General features: G+C 39.2%; 1 protein-coding gene across 3 annotated transcripts in view; it reads left to right on the top strand.

Annotated features, from left to right (window-relative positions):
* The window catches only part of LOC134660906 (protein NDRG3-like), a 115,410-nt gene that overhangs the window by 82,554 nt on the left and 10,929 nt on the right, over window positions 1-21,927 (top strand). For all 3 annotated transcript variants that reach the window (XM_063516780.1, XM_063516778.1, XM_063516779.1), the window contains one exon: window positions 21,092-21,233. In XM_063516780.1, coding sequence (XP_063372850.1) covers window positions 21,092-21,233 — 142 coding nt within the window. The remainder of the gene's footprint in view (window positions 1-21,091; window positions 21,234-21,927) is intronic.

Genomic DNA, 21,927 nt, shown 5'->3' with positions numbered 1-21,927 from the left:
TCAACGGTTTGGAATGAGCGTCGTAGTGTGCACGTTGTTGGGCTCTTAAGACATTAAGAGCCCAACAACGTGCACACTAGCGCCACTGCTAAATAATCGTGATTATTTCAATTTAACGAAAGATATTTAAAAAAAGGGGGCCGCTACGTACTATATCTTGTATTAAAGTACCTTTTGAATACATCAAACTAGTTTCTATGTTGCTAGATTCGTCAATCTACAAACAAAACTAATCTCAAAACAAAAACGGCCATTTTAACTTTGGACGCATAGATTGACGAATCCAGCAACATAGAAACTAGTTTGATGTAATTCAAAAGGTACTTGAATACAATATACAGTACGTAGCGGCCCTCTTTTTTTTAAATATATTTCGTTAAATTTAAATAATCACGATTATTAAGTGGCGCTAGTATGCACGTTGATGGGCTCTTAAGTAAATGAATGGTACAGATATGATTAGTATAATTTAAAATAAAGTTACATTTCACAACTATTATGGCGCAACGTTACGTACTCACTCTATGTAATGTTCGCTCAATTTGCCGTTTTCATCGTTCTTCAGAATAAAGAATATTGTTTCGCCCTTGATCTCGAAACAATTTGATCTGGGATCAAAACTATCTGTTACAGATATATCAACCGATTTATATTGAATACAAATGTATTCAATATTTCTAGCCGCACCTTTTGAATCACACCGCCGGAAATATTACAATAGAAAGGTTTACATTTATGCCAATTTAAAACGCTATCGAATATAATAATATACATTCGTTTTTGACTTTACAGCCCGGATGGCCGGATTTAAGGATAATGTTTCGGCCGTCTGATTGGCATTTAAATGATAGGTACTGAGTCACTTGATATTTTACGTGTTTATTTCAAATAAGCCCAATTGAAAGCGTTCTATCGTAGATAACATTAAATTCACTGACAGTTAATAATAGACAGGTGGAAATCGGCCTGTTTCGAGAAAAGTCGTCGACATCTCTTCTAAATACCTAAAACTGGTATGGATGTGTTCCTCGTGATCTCTAGAATACGAAATGACCGGTTTTAGTTTATGGAGAGGGGGACGGGTCGAAAAAAAGGGGGGCAAAGATGGCGGCCGACCATTATTGATATTTGTTCACATCTTGAGTCCTATGGGACCGATCGGTTCGTGTGAGGTGTCGTTTGAAAGAGTATTAAACGTGCTATTATTTTTTCATAATAACCGTAGTCATAACTATAGTCGTTTACAAAATATTTTAAAATATTTGATTTTATACCGTGCATGGATGGCATAAGTACTGATTAAATATGCGCCTAACTCAATAAATTACAACAATACCGCAATTATTTTATTACAAAATATACGAGACATTTCATTAGCTTACCAAAAACATAAGTTTTATTGGCGTATGATATTATATAACCAATTAATAACGAATTTTGTTCAGCATGGGTCACTACGCACCGTCACGTAAATGGCGGGCGACCGACGTAAACTTTTCATTATTTCTCGGGTTCTATTTTATTGATCAATTGCTGATAGGTACCATTTGAAAGGTTATTAAACGTACAATAAATGGTTTCTAATAGCCGTAGTCATAACTTTAGTAATTTACAAAATATTTTAAAATATTTGATTTTTTTACCGTGCATGGATGGCATAAGTACTGATAAAATATGCGTCTAACTCAATAAATTATAACTTTACTCCAATAATATTCTTACAAAATGTACGTGAAATTTCATTAGCTTTCCAAAAATATAAGTTTTATTGGTGTATGATATTATATAACCAAGTAATTACGAATTTTGTTCAACATGGGTCACTAAGCGCCGTCACGTAAATGGCAGGAGATCGGTGTCAACTTTTCATTATTTCTCGGGTTTTATTTTATTGATCAGTTCGTGATAGATACCATTTGAAAGAATATTAAACGTACTATAATTGGTTTTCAATAACTGTAGTCATAACTTTAGTCATTTTCAAAATAATTGAAAACATGATTTTTTACCGTGCATGCACATAAGTACTGCTAAAACATGGTTCTAACTTAATAAATTATAACTTTATCGCAATTAATGTATTTACAAAATATACGAGACATTTCATTATCTTTCCAAAAACATAAGATTTATTGGTGTAAGATATTATATAACCAAGTAATAATGAATTTTGTTCAGCATGGGTCACTGCGCACCGTCATATAAATCCCAACAAACAATTAGGCGACACTTAGCACCTATTTTCTTACCTAAAGACAGCCTGGCTCTAGAATAGCTACATCTATAGTCTTAGTTTACAGTTTACAGGCTCTGGTGAGATAAAAGTGTTTAAAAGGTTCATCTAAAGATTTAAGATCTACAGTAGCTGTTTTGGGCGCTATATTGCATGTTAAGCTGCTAGTATTATAGCTTATAGCTCAAAGTGAATTGAACAACCTTAACATCTATATGAGTAATAATCTGCAATTTTCACTTAAGGTTCTAAACGTGTGATAAAGCCTTCTACTTATAGCTTTTTATATCGCAATCGCTACTTAACTCTCTTGTATGACTTACAGTCGAACAGAGAAGTTATGAGTCGCTATTATAGATCTAAGATCATGTAGTTACAGACGAGCGTTATTTAAATACCGTAGTACATCTTATAACTGTCAATAGAGTCATACTTACAAGCTAAAACTACAATGCCAAACGCCAATGAATCAATAGGTAAGCAAAAACTATAAATTAGACCGTAAAATAAAATAGTAAATAAATATAATATAGATAGTTTACTCAATATTGACCTTATCTTACTATTACTATACTTAAAACCGGACTTCACGGATAGTTATTATGTGGACATACGCTGCTACTCAAATAGTAGTCACTTATTTTGCATCCTGGAGCGTGCGGCGACAAATATCTCTTTAACGCCACAAGCCTCAGATCTCACTAAAAAGGTGATTTTAAATTATTAACTACGGAGTGGGTTTGAAAACGTTTTACGTGTAGACGCGTGAGTCAAATAACAACACAGATATTAAGTACTTCATATGCAGTGGTTTTGCAATCATGAAAGCTACGAACTTAACGATGTTATGAACCTAGAACTGGGCTTTTGTCAAAAGAGTCAAACTATACTTAAGTTTCCTGTGATAAAAAAACAAAACAAACAAACCATCATTTATATCGATATTTTATCATTTTGGATACCTACATTATAAAATGTACTGTCAAACAATAATATAGAATGCTGCTGGTCTACCAGGCGCTCGCCGCGCCGTGTGTTTGCTTGCTTGGCGAAATTGGTCCTGGCATACCTACATATATGTTTATAGTTGTACGGTAACTAAACAATATTTTTGGAAAGTTAATAAATAGTTTGCTGATTTTACTCTAAAAATTTCACGCTATATTTACTACATTATCTCTTTCTCAAATTATTTCAGTCACTAAGCAAACCTCTAAGGTAAAAATTAAACATTTTCTTTAATATTTTTAAAATGGTTATTTTGGGCCTCAGATTTCAAACAATCGAGTATTCACAGAAAATTTAATATGCTTGCAAATGGTATCCACCATGTATCAGAAAAATAGAACCTGAAATATAATGAAAACTCAACGATGGCCGGGCTCCATTTACGTGACGGTGCACAGTACCCATGCTGAACAAAATTCATGATTACTTAGTTATACAACATTATAAAGCAATAAAACTTATATTTTTGGATAGCTCATAAAATTTCCCGTATATTTTGAAAATATTTATTGCGGTAATGTTATAATCTATTGAGTTAGAAGCATGTTTTACCAGTACTTATGTCCATGCACGGTAAAAATCATATATTTTCAATTATTTTGTAAATGACTACAGTTATGACTACGGTTATTAGAAACCAATTATTGTACATTTAACATTCTTTCTAATGGTATCCATCACCAATTGATCAGTAAAATAGAACCCGAGAAACAATGAACAGTTGTGGTCGGTCGCCCGCCATTTACGTGACGGTGCGTAGTGACCCATGCTGAACAAAATTCATCATTACATGGTTATATAATACCATACACCAACAAACCTTATGTTTTTAGAAAGCTAATGAAATTTCTCGTATATTTTGTAATAACATTAATTGCGGTAAAGTTATAATTTATTGAGTTAGACGCATGTTTTGTCAGTACTTATGCCATCCATGCACGGTAAAAAATCATATATTTTAAAATATTTTCTAAACGACTACAGTTATGACTACAGTTATTATGAAGCAATAATAGCACGTTTAATACTCTTTCAAACGACACCTCACACGAACCGATCGGTCCCATAGGACTCAAGATGTGAACAAATATCAATGCTGGTCGGCCGCCCACATTCCCCCCCTTTTTATCGACACGTCCCCCTCTCCATAAACTAAAACCGGTCAATTCGTATTCTAGAGACCACGAGGAACACATCCATACCAGTTTTAGGTATTTAGAAGAGATGTCTACGAAAATCGTGAAGGAGACGACTTGTGTTTAATTTAACGCCAGACTATAATGTTAAAACTGGCGATTTACGGATTCAACAGTCCTAGAAGATTAGCCTAATTTATTTTTTTACACTCGTGGTCAGGGTTTGCAGTTCAATTACATTTCCGCATTTCCGCCTATCAAGTCACTTCGTTTGGAATGTTTTTTTTTTGTGAATTGACTAGATTGTTCGAGTACTTTAAGTACTTACCTATTGACTTAACGGCCGAGTGCGAGAAAGAAGGTGATGCTTTATTACGATATGAGCGGTTACGTATTATTAGATTTCTTTTTAACATTAAAAAAAATATGATCGATCTTTTTAGGATTAGTTACAACAAAAACAATGCATTTGCAACTGTCAACAGAATTATTTAAAATCCAAACTAAATGAAAATAATAAAGTGCGCGTACTTTCAGGCGTCGTCAAGGCGCACGAAAAAGGTTAATTTCTGGTGAAGTGTCAATATAGCATGAAGTTATAGCTATACGTGATGTTGATTTTGGTGTCCCCACGCTGCTCGGCATACAGTGGTAAGTTACAGAACAAATACGGGCGCGGCAAGCTGTCAGCTTTAAGCCCTTGCTACACGGTCGCCGACAAGCCTTCTAACCGTCTGACCTTGGTCTGTCCTTGGTCAGTTTTGGTCAAATTTTGTTGGAAACAACTGTCTACACGGTCCGTCCAGACCAAGGCCACGCGGTCTGAGGGGCTTGTCGGCGACCGTGTAGCAAGGGCTTTACGTATTCATCGCCATCGATCCGGTTTGTCTCCTCAAATACTTATACCACAACCAGTGGTGCCAAGTGAATCAGGATGGGATCTCGATGTTGCTGTGTTATTTAAGTTGTTGTATATATATGACACCGTAAGATTGTGAACCCGTTAGTTTATAATCTAACGTAGGTTAGGTTAGGTTAGATTATAATCTCCCTACCGTCAGTTTATAATGTAACTAGCGAGATTATAATATGACGAGTGTTTACAATTTTACGGTGACATATACAACAAATAACATATAATACACAATAACGAGTGAACCCCGCTCACTAAATAGCAAATCAAGCGGAGGCCGAGACATAACAATTTGATGAGTAACATACGCTGAACTGGTTAATTTATTGGGCGAGTAGGTAATGTTAAAATAGTAGTTTATGCAACAGTGATATAATAAGGGTTCTTAAAATTCAAGGGTCGAAGTTACAAAACGAGACGTAGTCGAGTTTTGTAAAAAAAGACCCGAGAATTTTAAGAACCAATTATGAGCTGTTGCATACATTACTTTTTCTATGACAGCTGCAGCAAAAAAAAAAAAAGTTATTAAAAAAAAAGAGTTATTATTAAAAAAAAGAGTTATTATTAAAAAAAAATTGAGTTATTATTTAAAAAAAAAAAGAGTTATTATTGTAAATGAAAACATACCTCTATCAATCAAGATGATCGGAACTTGTATCTTTAAAAAAAATAAAGCAGTTGTATTATACTCATAAGATGACTGCTAGCAGTCATCTTATGAGCCTATAGACAAAGCATTCAAATGACATTGCTTTAGATATCACTGTCAGTCATTTAATTGACACATTTAAGTGCTGGAGTAGAAAAAAAGTTTTTAAAGACTACTAAGAAAGGTTTACACGCGTTCCACGTGAAATCTTAACACACAAATCACAGTTATACTTGTCCTTAGAAAACAACCCTATCGAGAATGAATAAATTCATAGTAGGTACGTGCGATCTCGAGAAGTCACTGTTATTTCCATTAGAAATGTTCCAGAAATTGTGAGAGTCAGGATGGCGGGTGTATGTAAACAAAAATAAACAAAAAGCATACCATATTTTAGTACCTAATTTGTACTATTTGGTACCTCCTATAAAAAAATTAGTACCTCACGGTATTTCAAGTTATTACCAAAAAACGTTACACCCGCCAACCTGACAGTCAGAATGGCGGGTGTATTTTATTACGCTATGATCCCGTGATTATTGATAAATTCTATAAAAGCCAAATTTTAGTACCTTTTTAGTACTTTAATATTCAATTATAAATTGAACCATTTTATTTGTGGTTTCCGAGTTTCACTAATTTTACACTATGCATTGCTATTAAAAAAATTCAGGCGCTTTAATTTTTCACCGTATCTGTATCGTTTTTAAGAAAAAACGCTACGCTACAACTATTTTTATTACGCCAGGATTTAGTACCTTTCATGTTTAATCTGTTACCCTTTCACGGTTAATCTGTTAGGTTCAATTAACTATGAAAATTACGTCTTACAAAATATGGCCAGGCGCCATGTCAAAGGATGCTTCCTAAGAAGAAATTCCGCTCTTCATTGTGCATGTAATTGTGCACCTAATACCTACTCTTAAGTACATGGTGATTAATCAAATAAAACTTGCAAAGTATGTCTGTTTGTCCGTATATTAGTGTGATGAATATACTTCTTTGTGGGATCCCGTTGATGTCCTTGTTTTGCTAAGAAATGCTAAGTACCACATACTATATTTCTACTGTGAGTACGATTGAAATACGAGGGGCGTTCAAAATATTCTCGGTATTGATATCTTACGACCTCTTCTAAAATTTCTTTCGTTACTGGCCGCTAAGGTTTATTCATTGACATTAAAAAAAAGTATAATTCGAACCGAGATAGTCCTTTGTTTTTCTGCAATTGCTGAACAAACATGAACATCATGTGCGAATTGACAATGTTAACTAAATTAGAACATCGATGCGTGATAAAATTCTTGACAAAACAGGGTAAAAATAAAAAAACCATAAAAGAGGATATGGATTGTGTTTACCGTGAGTCTGCTCCTTCTTTATCTACCATTCAAAAGTGGTCAAGCGAGTTTAAACGCGGAAGGGAGAGTATTGAAGATGAGGGAGACCTGGCCGGCCTGTAGTAGCTACTTCACAAGAAAATATTGATAAAGTGGAAAAACTTATATTGGAAGATGGTCGAGTGAAGGTAAAATCTATAGCACAAGTAACCAATCTCTCTATTGGTACCGTACATGATATTATACATGACCATCTTAATATGTCAAAAGTAAGTGCAAGATGGGTTCCGCGAATGCTGACTCGGCTTCAAAAAGACATGCGTGTAGCTTGTTGTTCCGATTTTATTGACCTGTGCGGTGAAAATCCTGATGAGGTGCTGCAAAGAATAGTTACTGGAGATGAAACCTGGGTTCATCATTATGACCCAGAGAGTAAACAAGAGTCCATGCAGTGGCACATTAAGGGTTCAGCTCATCCCAAGAAGTTCAAGGTCATCCCTTCAGCTGGCAAGGTCATGGCCACGATATTTTGGGATTGTGAAGGAGTATTACTAATCGATTATAAAGAAAAAGGTGTAAATATCACAGGACAGTACTACGCTAACATTCTACGTCAATTAAAGGATGTAATTAAAGAAAAGAGGCGAGGAAAGTTAACCAAAGGTATTCTGCTTCTGCATGACAACGCCCCCGTCCATACTGCTCATATTGCCAAGGCAGCTATTGTTGAATGTGGGTTTAAAACTGTTACTCACCCACCGTATAGTCCGGACTTATTATTATTATTATTGGGGTGGTATCGGGCCTTTGAGTGTCACGTCGACCAAGTATTGATCTATTGTGACGGCCCTTTAAAGTTCATTACTAATGCCCGTTGCATCCAGAAAATTACAGATGCTTTGGGCCGTAACGTTCTGTACCTCATAGGGTTGCAATACATGCCGCCCTAAGTAGGTACTTCTTTTTGACATTAGTGGTCCACAGGAACAGAGAATGTGCATTGCAGTCTCCTCTGACTCCTGGCAGAACCTGCATGTCGCATCTTGTTTCTTGCCAATTTGAAACATGTGCTTGTTCAACTTACAGTGTCCAGTCAGTATTCTAGTCACCGCGCAAGTTTTGTGCCTTTTGAGCCCCAGCAGCTCCTTAGCGATTTTGCTGTTGAACCCTTTGATTAGAGCTTTCGAGTGTACTTGTCCTTTAGCGAACTTCCACCAATCGATTGCTCTCTTTTTTTCTAAGTCGCTGAGCAGAGAATATGCATCCCGTTTTGTGATTCCACAGAACGGTTCTGGGCCGACCAGGGGTGTGTCTGCGCCCTTTCTTGCAAGTTCGTCTGCTTCTTCGTTTCCGTTAATGTCGGAGTGCCCTGGTACCCATCTAAGTGTGACTTTGTTGGAGTTAGCCAGTGCATTTAGGTTTGTTTTACAGTTCTGGACTAGTTTTGAGTTTGACTCAAGGGATTCTAGTGCCAGCAGAGCAGCCTGGCTGTCTGAGTTGATGTAGATATGTTGGTGTCTTAGGTTTCTGTCCAGGTTAATCTCCGCACATTTGTTGATGGCGAAGACTTCTGCCTGGAAGATTGAGGCCTTTGTGCCCATGCTGACGCTAGCTCTGAGCTTAGGTCTCTCACCATAGATCCCACATCCTACATCATTTCCTTTCTTTGAACCATCCGTGTACCAGATGTGGCTTCCCTCTTCAACGTACATTTGGTTGTTAGTCCATTTGTCTCTAGGAGGTATTTCTACTGTGTACAGTTTGGTGAAATGACAATCGGTATGTGTGTCATCAGTGGGCATGCTAAGGGTTTTATTTGCAAAAACCCAGGCCTTTAGTTTGGCTAATGCTTGGGAGCGCCATTTTGGCCTATTTAGCGTGCATATTCTGTAGACGCACTGCTTGGCCTCCTTTTGCACCTGCAGATGGAGTGGTATAATGTCCAGCAGTGCATCTAGGGCCGCCCCCGGAGTCGAGGAGAAGGCGCCTGTCGCTGTTAAACAAGCCGTGCGTTGCAGGCTGTTTAGAGTTTCTATTGCCGTCTTTTGGTTGGTTTTGTTACACCAGACTGCGGAGGCGTAGGTGATAATTGGCCTCACTACCGCTGTGTATAACCACATAGCAATATTGGGTCTTATGCCCCATCTTGCTCCTGCCATTCGACAGCAAGACCACATGGCCATTTTCGCTTTTTGTATAATATTTCTCAGGTGAGGGTTCCAAGTTAACTTTTGATCGAAAATAACCCCTAGATACTTGACCTCTTCTGAGAATGGTATTATTTGTCCATTAAGTCTTGGTTCTTTAAGCTTTTCGAGCTTTCGTTTCCTTGTGAATGGTACTAATACAGTCTTGCTCGGATTAATGGACAATTCATTTTCTCTACACCATTTGAATATTGTGTTTAGAGCTCCTTGCATTAAGTTGGATATTGTGTGGAGGCAAGGGCCTTTGACGATGACTACAAGGTCGTCGGCATATCCTTGTGTGTCAAAGTCTTGGCCTGACATAATTGCAAGAAGTTGGTCCACTACTAGGGTCCATAATAGTGGGGATAAAACTCCTCCTTGTGGGCACCCTTTTGTGGTATAAAATTCATGTTCTGTAGTATGGAGGGTCAGAGTGGCTACTCTGTTAGAGAGCATGCTATGTACCCATCTGGTGGTGGTTTCGTCTACTCCCTTTGATTTCATACCGTTGAGTATGGTCTCTGTGGGCGTATTGTCGAAAGCACCTTCAACATCAAGGAACGCACATAGAGCGGTTTGCTTTTCCTCTAGGGTTTTCTGCACCTTGTCAACCAGGTCAAGTAGGGCAGTCTCCGTAGATTTACCCTTTTGGTAAGCATGTTGGTTTACACTAAGTGGTCTTTCCACCAGGTATTTCGCTCTAATGTGCTGGTCAATGATTCTTTCCATCGTTTTAAGTAAAAACGATGTTAGACTAATAGGTCTGAAGGATTTAGGTTGTGAATAGTCCTTTTTCCCTGCTTTTGGTATAAAGCGTACCTTGACCCTAGTCCATTGATCTGGTATGATTCCCCACGCGAAACTTGCTCGGAATATTCTGACCAGATGCGGGAGGAGGAGGTCCTGTCCTTGCTGTAAAAGCGCTGGAAACACTCCGTCTTCTCCCGCTGATTTAAATGGTTTAAATTTTTCCAATGCCCATTTAATTTTGTTTGGTCTGAAGATATTAGTTGCCAAATTCCAGTCGATATTGCGTGCCCTGTGGATTTGATTATTCCTTTGGGCGCATAACTGTGTGTTACTGGTTGTGTACGAACCGGGGAAGTGGGTGCCTCTGAGCAAGTCTAGAGTTTCCTCTTCTGTGTTCGTAAAAGTGCCATCTGGTCTTTTAAGAAGACCGAGATAGTTCGTCGGTGTCTTTGAGAGTATTTTGTGAATTCGTGCTCCTTTGTGAGTTTGGGCAATCTCTTCACAAAACCTTCTCCATGACCTCCTTTTTGCCTTCCTGATTTGTTTATTATATTCAGTCAGCGCTCTACCATACCTTTTCCACTCATTCGGCGTGGTCGAGTGATTGAATATGCGACGTGTGGACCTACGGAGGTTTTCTAGCCTTTTGTTCCACCACGTTGTTGTGTTAGTAGTTTTAGTCTCTTTCAACGGACAGCTTTGTTCGTAGGCCCTAAGTATGCCTTCAGATATTAGGTTAACTGCTACGTTGAGAGAGTCTGGTGTTTTGACATATTTTGGTACATCCTTTAGACGGTTTTCAAGGTCAGCCTTATAGGCTTCCCATGACGTTTCTCTTGGATTTCTACGCGTTAGTGGTTCCCTATCTAGAGAATCTTTAACACTGAACAAAATATGTCTATGGTCCGACATTGAGTTTTCACTACTGACACGCCAGTCGGCTAGGCAGCTGGCCGCCTTTTCAGTAGCGAAGGTTATATCTAATACTTCTTGCCTAGCTCTGGTTACGAAAGTGGGCGTGTTTCCCTTATTCAACAAGTGCAGACAATTGGTAAAGATAAATTGGGATAGTAACTCACCTCTTTTATTGATTCCAGTGCTCCCCCAGATAGTGTGGTGGGCGTTGGCATCACATCCCACAATAAGTTCCGCCTTTTGTGCCTGAGCGTACTCTAGCACTTTAGTCAGTTCTTCTGTGGGGTCTTGCTTCTCTCCGGGCAGGTAGGCGGAACAAACTATTACCTTCAGTGCTCCTCTCCCTTTGAGATCGACATAGGCAGCTACTGTATCTTCACTGCATAGCTCTGTAACAGGCAAGAAGTTAATATTTTTGTTAAATACGATGCAGGCTCTCGGTTTAGCACCTTTTTCGTAGTTTAGTACCTTTCCTGCTCTGTTGAGTCCTGTTACCATGGACTTGGTGTTTATCCATGGTTCTTGTATGAGGGCGATGTCCAGGCCATTTTCGCCGAAGAGTTTTTCTACGACCGCTGTGGCCGCTATGGCGTGGTGTAGATTGGCCTGGAGGAACATCATCCCCCTACCCCTGGTAGCGTCTTTATTTGCCACGGCGGTGGGCACTGCTGTGCCCTTGGTGGCCTCCTCCGTCCCCTCTACCCCTTGGGCGGTTTTTGCCCCTGTAGCCTCCCCTGTTGGCGAGAAACCGCTGCAACCCCGAAGATCCTGGAGTGGGATTGGAAGTGGAAGGAGCCGCCCGCTTTGGACCGGAAGGCACCTTTGGGGCGGGTGTTGGGGTTGGGGTGGTGGGTGGGACAGGGTTTGCAGGCTGCGGTGTTGGGTTTTGGGTGGGTTGCGTTCCTGGCTGTTGGGTCTTAGGTTGGCCCTTTAGCCGAAACTGGACCTCCCGGAAACCTAGGTTTGCCTTGAGGCCCTTTTTTTGAAGGTTCTCCACCGACACGTCGTCCAGAGACAGGGTTGCCATAACCCCGCCCTTCTCGACTTTGGTGTGGAGAATCTTCCATAACTCTGTGTGCAGCCCCTGGTTCTGCGCATAGAGTAGAGATAGCGACTGCTTGACCTTGGAGTCGTCTATCTCAGGAATGAACACCATCCCTATATTAGGCTTAGGAAGCTCATTTTCAGGGATGACCCCGAGGTTGGCTTCCGGCCATGGTTTTAGGGTTGGTGTTATTTCCTCAAGCCAGGCTTTGGATCTTTGGTCACTGCATGTAATGAGTAACCAGCCTGGCTTGTATGCGTAACCCTTAAACTTTGGTCCCTCATCCATCTCCAGAGTCGCAATCTTTTGCAAGATGGTGTTGCATAGGGACCCCATTTGCGCGACATTCATCGGCTTGGAGTCCTTGATTCCGACCCGGACCTGGCTAAGGACCTCGTTGTACGGTTGTGGGGGTTGGGTTTGGGTTGGAGGGCTCTCACTCACCTTTGGGTTTTTGCTGGCGTTACCCTGCGGCGATTTCTCCTCCGAGCGCGGCCGTTTGGCCGATTTCGGCTCAGGTTTGGAGCGTGAGGACCCGAACTTGTGCCCCATCTTTTTAAGTTCCGCAAAGCTCTTTGCGGACAGTTGTAGCGCTTCCTCGTGCGCAACTCCAAGTCCTCTAAGAGCTTTGTAGCGGCCCTTCGCAGAGCCCGTCAATTTCTTGACGGACTTGCGTGTGTCAGGGTTGGGAGCCTCCGTTGGGTTGTTTGGGCAATGAGTATCGCTCCTTTCAACCATGTCGGCGCTCTCCACTCCCTCCATTGCTTGCTCCGATGTTTGGACAGAATCTTCCGCACCTACCATCAGGGGCATTAGTTCCTGGCATAGGTCTTCCAGGGTACCTTCAGTTTTTTTGTTAGTGTTCTCCATACAAATCCCACGAGAAGCTAGGGAAACATGTGGTCAGTATCCAGCAGAGCCCCGCTTGCCGGTACAAGGCTAAATACACCTCGAGGTCGCCCGGTATCGAGGGTCATCGTTAGCGACTGAGCTCCCCCTCAGCCACGCATCTCTCGGCACGATTGGTCCACCTTAGATTGGGGTTTTTTAAAGAGGTTTTCTCCTCTTGGAGTGGAGTAGGGATGGTGTTGGGAGAGGAGAATCTGGGGTTTGCATTCCGGGTCCCAAATGTGCGGAAAAATTATTCCGCACATTCAGGCTCCGGACTGCAAACCCCAGGAGAAGGAATGTAGAGACGGGAATAAAGACAGGAATTGACGATTTGGATCATGGGATTAAAGATGGGATTCTAGGGTAAGGAAAGGAACACCTGGCGGGTGGGGATGCCACATCACTATGCGTGGCCCACGCCTGGCGGGGCCCCCATACTTTGCTACTAGTGGTCCGGGGTAAGTTGGTAAATGTAGCGACGCCCGATCCGACCACTAGCATTGCCCAGGAGGGACGACCCACCCACCAATGGGACCCTGGGTGGGTTCGGCCCTGATCCGCGACGGCAGATACAGGGACGACGGGGACGTGTATGGTGGACTTGAGGTGTCGGCCAATAGCCCAGCGTCGCATACCTGAGCGTACCTACTCCCTCCTCCCCCCCCGGACTTAGCCCCCAGCGACTTCTTTTTGCTCCCCAATCTTAAAAAGGATCTGCGTGGAAATAAATTTTCTGACGATGAAGCATTGAAGGCGGCAGTGGAGGAGCATTTTTACACGAAAGATAAAAAATATTTTTACGAGGGATTAAAAAAAATAATTGATCGATCTTTTAAGTGTATGAACATAGGGGGGGAGTATATTGAAAAATAAAAATATCAAACTTTTCGTACTTGTTTGTTTTCATTCTCATACCGAGAATATTTTGAATACCCCTCGTATATACCTTTTACAAGCAATATTTTCATTTAACTATTCTTACATGAGGTTTTTCTATCGTCTTGGTTAGTTTCTTAACTTATACATAACTAACAAAATACCACACCCGGTAGTGTTTTCATGTTTAATATCCAAATGGTTCTATACAGGGTGGATTTTCTTTTTGAGTCAGTGAAGGCAGCTACCAGATCCCGTGCTGCTACGAGGAAACGGTCTTAGAAGACCTTCCCACGATTTCAAATTAATAAAGATTGGCTTTTACAGATTTTGAAAAAAACATACAGGGTGCGAGAAAAAGGTCATTTTTGCAAACTTTTTGAAGTGAAAACTTCTTTAGCGGCGCTGGGCACTTTTTGAGGTGGGGAAAAAATGATAAACTCGAGACAGCGTAAGGCGATCACGTGACCGTAAGGGGCGTAAGGCGATCACGTGGCATTTAAATGAATAAAGAAAAACTCAGTGTTATTTGACATTTATGTTGCGGACTCCTTTTCAAGACTTTACCTATGTTCAAATAATTTGACGTTGTCATGGCAGTATGTAAATAAACATGTCAATGAAAAAGTGTGATCTTATTTGAGAATGATAATAATATATAATAAATAAATAGAATACCTCCGCTAAACGTATGTATCGTGTTACCGGGCGTCGGTAACATAGTGTGGTGAGTTTTCACTTCTATCGGCACTCCCGGAGTGCAACCGTTGTTGCTTGTTTTTTGATGCCAATCGATCCCATTCCTATTGAGGATCAAAAGCTTGTATGGAACCAAAAAAAAAATTTCCGGCTAGAAAAGAAATCGAGGAAATTTTTTCCCATACAATTTGTATGAAAATGAAAACTTTTATTTTTCACATGCTATTTTTGTATGCCAATCGATTCCATTCCTATCCAGTATCAATAGTTTCCTTGTGGTCAACTTACGGTAATGTACTAAAAAGTCAACAAATTAAAAAAAACTTTTTCCATACATTTACTATGGAGAAAACGTGAAATTTAATTCACATTCTTCTATCTACCCAATCAGTCCTGTTCCTGTTACATTTAAAGATCATAATACTGTATGAAGACATCTTACTGCTGTAAGACTGATGGGCGAGATAGAAATTTGTGAATAAAATTTCACGTTTTCTCCATAGTAAATGTATGGAAAAAGTTTTTATTAATTTGTGGCTTTTTAGTACATTATCGGAAGTTAACCCCTAGGAAGCTATTGATACTGGATAGGAATGGAATCGATTTTCATACAAATATAGCATGTGAAAAATAAAAGTTTTCATTTTCATACAAATTGTATGGGAAAAGTTTTCCTCGATTTGTGGCTTTTCTAGCCGGATTTTTTTTTGTTCCATACAAGCTTTTGATCCTCAATAGGAATGGGATCGATTGGCATCAAAAAAAAAGTTTGCAAAAATGACCTTTTTCTCGCACCCTGTATGTTTTTTTCAAAATCTGTAAAAGGCAATCTTTATTAATTTGAAATCGAGGGAAGGTCTTCTAAGACCGTTTTCTCGTAGCAGCACGGGATCTGGTAGCTGCCCTCACTGACTCAAAAAGAAAATCCACCCTGTATAGAACCTTTTGGATATTAAACATGAAAATACTACCGGGTGTGGTATTTTGTTAGTTATGTATAAGTTAAGAAACTAACCAAGACGATAGAAATACCTCATGTAAGAATAGTTAATGAAAATATTGCTTGCAAAAGGTATGTATTTCAATCGTACTCACAGTAGAAAATAAAAATATAGTATGTGGTACTTAGCATTTCTTAGCAAAACAAGGACATCAACGGGATCCCACAAAGAAGTATATTCATCACACTAATATACTGACAAACAGACATACTTTGCAAGTTTTATTTGATTAATCACCATGTACTTAAGAGTAGGTATTAGGTGCACAATTACATGCACAATGAAGAGCGGAATTTCTTCTTAGGAAGCATCCTTTGACATGGCGCCTGGCCATATTTTGTAAGACGTAATTTTCATAGTTAATTGAACCTAACAGATTAACCGTGAAAGGGTAACAGATTAAACATGAAAGGTACTAAATCCTGGCGTAATAAAAATAGTTGTAGCGTAGCGTTTTTTCTTAAAAACGATATAGATACGGTGAAAAATTAAAGCGCCTAAAATTTTTTAATAGCAATGCAAAGTGTAAAATTAGTAAAACTCGGAAACCACAAATAAAATGGCTCAATTTATAATTGAATATTAAAGTACTAAAAAGGTACTAAAATTTGGCTTTTATAGAATTTATCAATAATCACGGGATCATAGCGTAATAAAATACACCCGCCATTCTGACTGTCAGTCAGGTTGGCGGGTGTAACGTTTTTTGGTAATAACTTGAAATACCGTGAGGTACTAATTTTTTTATAGGAGGTACCAAATAGTACAAATTAGGTACTAAAATATGGTATGCTTTTTGTTTATTTTTGTTTCCATACACCCGCCATCCTGACTCTCACCTCACCAGAAATTATTACGATTTTAAGTAAGGTTTTCCTCATGTCGGTTGACTTGAATTGTATGAAAGGGCCCCCTTTTCTGTCACTCAGCCGTACCCAACGGGCGTACAATGGGCAAAGCAAGTAGCCGAACACTCTTAAGCCTTAATATATGCGCAGCAGAGTTGAAAATCGTAGATAACCAAGATGGCCCTGACCGAAATTCACAAGTCAAAGTTGAAGGTTTAACCAAGGGCTCCGACGATTTCGGCGTAAGGACGAATTGCGACTAACTGATGCGTTCTCAAGAACTTACTTAAATATCCTGTCTATTTTTCTAGATGACAATTATCATTATTGAATTTTGAAAGCGACCATGAATTGCGACCGACCGAGCTAACCTAAACTAAACTTTTTTATTAATAGCATTACAAACATTTATATAGGGTAGAACTTACTCGTATATTAAGATAGTAATAGGCCTAACCGAAAGCGTCACATAATTTTAAGTGTAAGTGTAAGGCCTGAGTGGACGCTCGAGTTGGGCGTGCATCGGGGCGGGGCGCGCGGCGTGCATGTTAAACAAATGCAAGCGTATAGGAGCGGCCTTAGTGCACGCTGCTCAAATCACTTGGGAGCTCGACGCCACGCTGCACGCCCCGCCGAACGCTTACACTAATGTAGCTACAGTTGCCATCCGAATGTCATCTTAACTTACATACAAGTTAACTTACATACAATTGAAATATAAGTTTATAATCAAGGATCTAAACGCATCAAAATAGCTGGCTGTGTTGTTGACGTCACTTGTTGCCATCCATTTCCAGGGTTCCGTAAGAAAAGAATACTCGTAACATTACATTTAATTTTCATACAGAATTAGGGAATGAAAATCGGTTATTTTCGGTTATTTTTTGTATGGAAATAATCGGTTATTAACCGAAACCGCGGTTATTTCCATACAAAAAATAACCGATTTGCATTCCCTATACAGAATCGATAAAACCGTGGGAAAAAATGTGAAAATGCGAACAGGGGATTAGTTATGTAACTGAAAGCGATGAAGAGATTGGTCCGCCCGCTGAGCTCGGTTTCCCTTTTTAAAACATGACTCGTATAGGTTGGAAAGTCAAATGGCAGTCGCTTTCGTAAAAACCAGTGCCAAAGCTAATTTTATTAGTTGTCAATGAGACCGCAGGCTGCCATGAGTTATGGCAAAAGCCCGCCGCAACAACGCTGGGAAGAAGATGTTTTTTTTTCTGTTTTCGTTAAATTAAATAGGTATTTAATGACATTCTGCAATGGTCGCAAAGTAGGTCACGTCCGCTGCATTCCTCCAGATGGTCGCATTACGGGGCGGCGAAGCCACAAATGACCACTGCACGCGGCGCACGGCAAATGGCCGGTGGGGGCGATGGCCACCAATGGGGGCACAATTCTACATACTTTCAGAAATTATTCATGTGGAAAGATTTTACTTTAACGACTGCGAAGACTGTCAAATATTAACTAGTTATTTCTATTTCAAAACTTTGATGCTAGCCGTATGTTTTTAGACTTGTCGTTTTTGTTTTAAATGTAGAAACAGTCTTTGGTTTGAACGATTGTTGGTGCAGGATAATTTAATTTTTAAATTAACGTTTTACCAAGTATAAATGGCTTGCCAAGTATAAATGGCTGACGTTGTAGTCTCGACTTCTCATCTAAATAATACTAATTTAGGGACATACCTATATGTTCAACTGTAGATTACGTTACAACTGTTACAAGTTGTTATTCACACTTGCGAGACGACACGACGGGACTTAAGACGTTTTAGGACAAGTAACGACAGTTGCCTTGTAATTCTGTGACGCTCCACTACGCTTTAAGGTGACAGTCCATTTCCAACCGCAGCTGCACTACTGTCAATTTTACTATGGAAATTGACAGTAACAGCGGCGCGTTCAGTACCAGTAGTGCAGCTGCGGTCAGAAATGGAATGTTACCCTTACTTGCAAATATGTCCCTCCTAGCTACCTACCCATATAGCTCATTTCACTTGTTTGTGTCATTACACCTTGTACAGAACTCCCTTGCAAGAAACGTACGTCAGTCACCCGAAGTGTCTCTTTTGTAGCTGAATAAACTGCATTAATAGGACACAGTCGCGACGGGCTGGCGCCGCCTTCTGTGTCCCGCTGCCAATCAAATGGGGGTGTATCCATTGTGAAACATCCGTGCGCTTATGCCTTTTAGATACTTGCTTCATACACCCTCCAATACTTCAATTACGTAGCTATCTTTTACGGAATTGCGCTTACTTCGTACTAATAAAAGTCTAACACGCCCTTCTTCTAGATTACTATCAAAAATCGTGGGTTCTAACCTCGGTTGTGCTAAAAATTCGGCCAGAGTCCTTATCGTACATAGACAACAGGTTAATCTGCCGTATAAAACTTTTCCTCTCTACTGATAATGATAAATAGTTATTGTCCCAGCTGACAAACGTAAGTTATGTTGCTCAAAAAGTAGTCTAGCCAGAAAAATTAAAATTACTCTTACTTAATAACAGTTATTATTGAATATTATTTAGGGTTTCAAGGTCTGTTTTATGTTCTTAATACTTAGTTAAATTCAGCAGTACGATATTATTATTAGTTATGGTTTATATTTTATATATCTCCTTTTTCAAGGGTTGTTTGTTTATTATGCGGGCCATGGCCAAGCATAATAAAACATTTCTAAGTATTATAGAGTATCATTTATGGTCGATGAGGTTAAAAACTTCCTAGTTAACCGATTATTATTATTTATTTATTCATATAACAATACAAGATTGTGTTCGAATATTAACATTAATGTCATTAATGTACAATAAAATAACTAGAATTAAATAGCAATAAAATATATGTCAAAAAATAACTCATCTTAAATAATAATTATACAATACAATACACAGCAAACATTAGCAACTATACTGCAGTCAATAACATTGAATTTATAAATACATATCTATTAGATAATCATGATGAGAAAAATAATCGTATTATAAATAAGCTACTACATAAGTCCCTTTAATCAAAATCTCTCATCCTTCATAAATTTCTTCCACTGCATATAGGCACTGATTTAGCAGGATTTTCTTATCTTAAGCTTAGTTCCAAATAAGTGTAAATTAAAAACAGACTATAATTCTATAGTCAACTATAATACTATATGTTCCTACACCTACGCAAAATCTCAATTTCAAGTGGATGGGTCGAACTCTGCAACGAACGAAAACGCCACAAACGACAGCCGGTAAAATAAAATCTTTTAAAGATGGGGATGCATTTACAAATTCTCGGTACATTATCACTATCGCCTCGCACTCGTATTTACCTTGCATTTGAATAGCTCTTGTCGGAAGGAATGGAGCCAGCGGAATCGTTGGTACCGCAGTGTTATGTAACCCTCGCTCGATATAGGTTACCTACGTAGGTGGCCGTCTAGCCTGGCCATGCCTCTTTAAGGCATAAAAAATCATCAGCCGGAACATTGTGTCCTCACGGCATAAACAAATGTTGGATCCTTAATTACCTCTACCTATACCTAGCCACACTTATTACCGCTGATATCCGTTTATAATAACGATGTTAATAAACATGCCGTGACTATCGTTGCTACGTGCACAATTTGGTTATAAAGTTTGAGTTCATTTGCCGCAGTATTATGTAACTTGGTCGATCGGGTACGTTTTCAGTTATCGGGCTCGTTTCGGACTTATCTACGTACTCGCTTGTGTAAATAACTATGTATCGAACAAATACCAGCTACCGGTTGTCGGAAGTAAACGAAACATGTTGGATTTGTATAACGATTTGTCGTACCTACTTCCCATTTTTAAAAGGCGTGTTTTAAGATCAAGATTCAAATGCACGCGCATTTCTATTTTTTCAGTTGACTGAAATATCACTTATATAGTGTCGCAGGCATAGATAATAAGCAATTTACAACATCAGTCTGTTTAGGCTGTACTAAGTTGACTCCGTTACGTAACAGACGGAGTAGTTTTGATACTCGTTTAATCTATTTTAATCTCGTTAATCGGATACAGGAATGCATATTTAATATGTATAGGTACGTACTACGGTCGTACGTATCATCATCATCATAATTTAAGAGCGTGGCTCTTGTCGGTGGAGTATGCGCCAGTTTTCGCGGTCCTCAGCTAGGTTCTTCAGGTCCCTATAAGACACGTACGTATGTCTTCGTATATTTCCTAATTCCCTGATTACATATTGAAGTTGATTTTATTTATGTATTATCTAGTATACGAGTATGCTACCTGACTTTGAGGCGTGTACTAAGTGGTCAATTACTCTTATATGTAATAGGCATGGGTATGTCATAATACTAATGGATAAGCTATTAGGTGGACACTACCCAACAACCATTTTTGTATGATAAAATACATCATTTTATAATTGTAAACATCTAGATTAAACCTGCGTATCGATTGACGAACAATTTATAATTATAGGATATAGGTACATGTAGCGTTCTACAGTCTAAACAGGCTGACTGATTTGAACATGTGGTTGTCATTATAATTATATTACATATACTTTAGGTGTTGTTCTTTACTTGTGTATCGTTTGTTCCAGCTACATCTACCCGACTATGGACGAGCTGGCTAATCAGCTCAACTACGTGCAGGGCCACTTCCGCATCAAGTCGTTCATCGGGTTTGGCGTCGGCGCCGGCGCCAACATCTTAGCGCGCTTCGCTCTGGCCTACCCGCAGAAGGTATACAATTTGGTTATACTTTGTTACATAATTAATGCTCGGAAAAAGGACGATTTAAGTAAGTATATCATTTATTCTGCCTAAAAAGTGGTGCATAAGTTGGTTATATACATGAAACACAAAAATCACACATTTTACCAGCAACTGGCATGCAAAATAATATAAAATAACAATGAAGACCAAATGCGCCGACCTAGTCGAAATGAACGTGAGTCTTATGTCGCTGAACACGCTAAAACATGAAGAAAACTTGCACGACCGAACTATATTTTAATAAAACTTTCCGAAGCAAATCCCGTTTCCAATACGATGAAAGTTATTTTCAATAAATATGAATGAATGAAAAGGCATGTAGGGCATCCTTTGTTTGATACTTACTGGCTTATTTAAAGTCAGTAATAAGATTATTTCCAACCATATCAAAACTTCGCATACTTACCTTAATAAAAATGTCGTGTTCCCCAAAAGAGGAAATTTGTACTCGGTGGATGTCGAAAATTCCTGTCTTTTTAATTTAGTCGTGCTTAGAAGGAATACGCAGTTTTAAATTGAGTTTGCGTGATATGCTAAGTGAGTTACGGGCTATACCTACATATAACCCGCCCAACGTTACTCTAATAAGTGACAGATGGTAACGTGGGGTTACGTTCCTACCACTTTTATAATTGGTGGCAATACCACCACCGAACTTTAT

This window comes from Cydia amplana, chromosome Z, assembly GCF_948474715.1.
Source record: "Cydia amplana chromosome Z, ilCydAmpl1.1, whole genome shotgun sequence".
Taxonomy (NCBI): Eukaryota; Metazoa; Arthropoda; class Insecta; order Lepidoptera; family Tortricidae; genus Cydia; species Cydia amplana.
The sequence above is the reverse complement of the archived record's forward strand: the minus strand, read 5'-3'. Positions and strand labels throughout refer to the sequence as shown.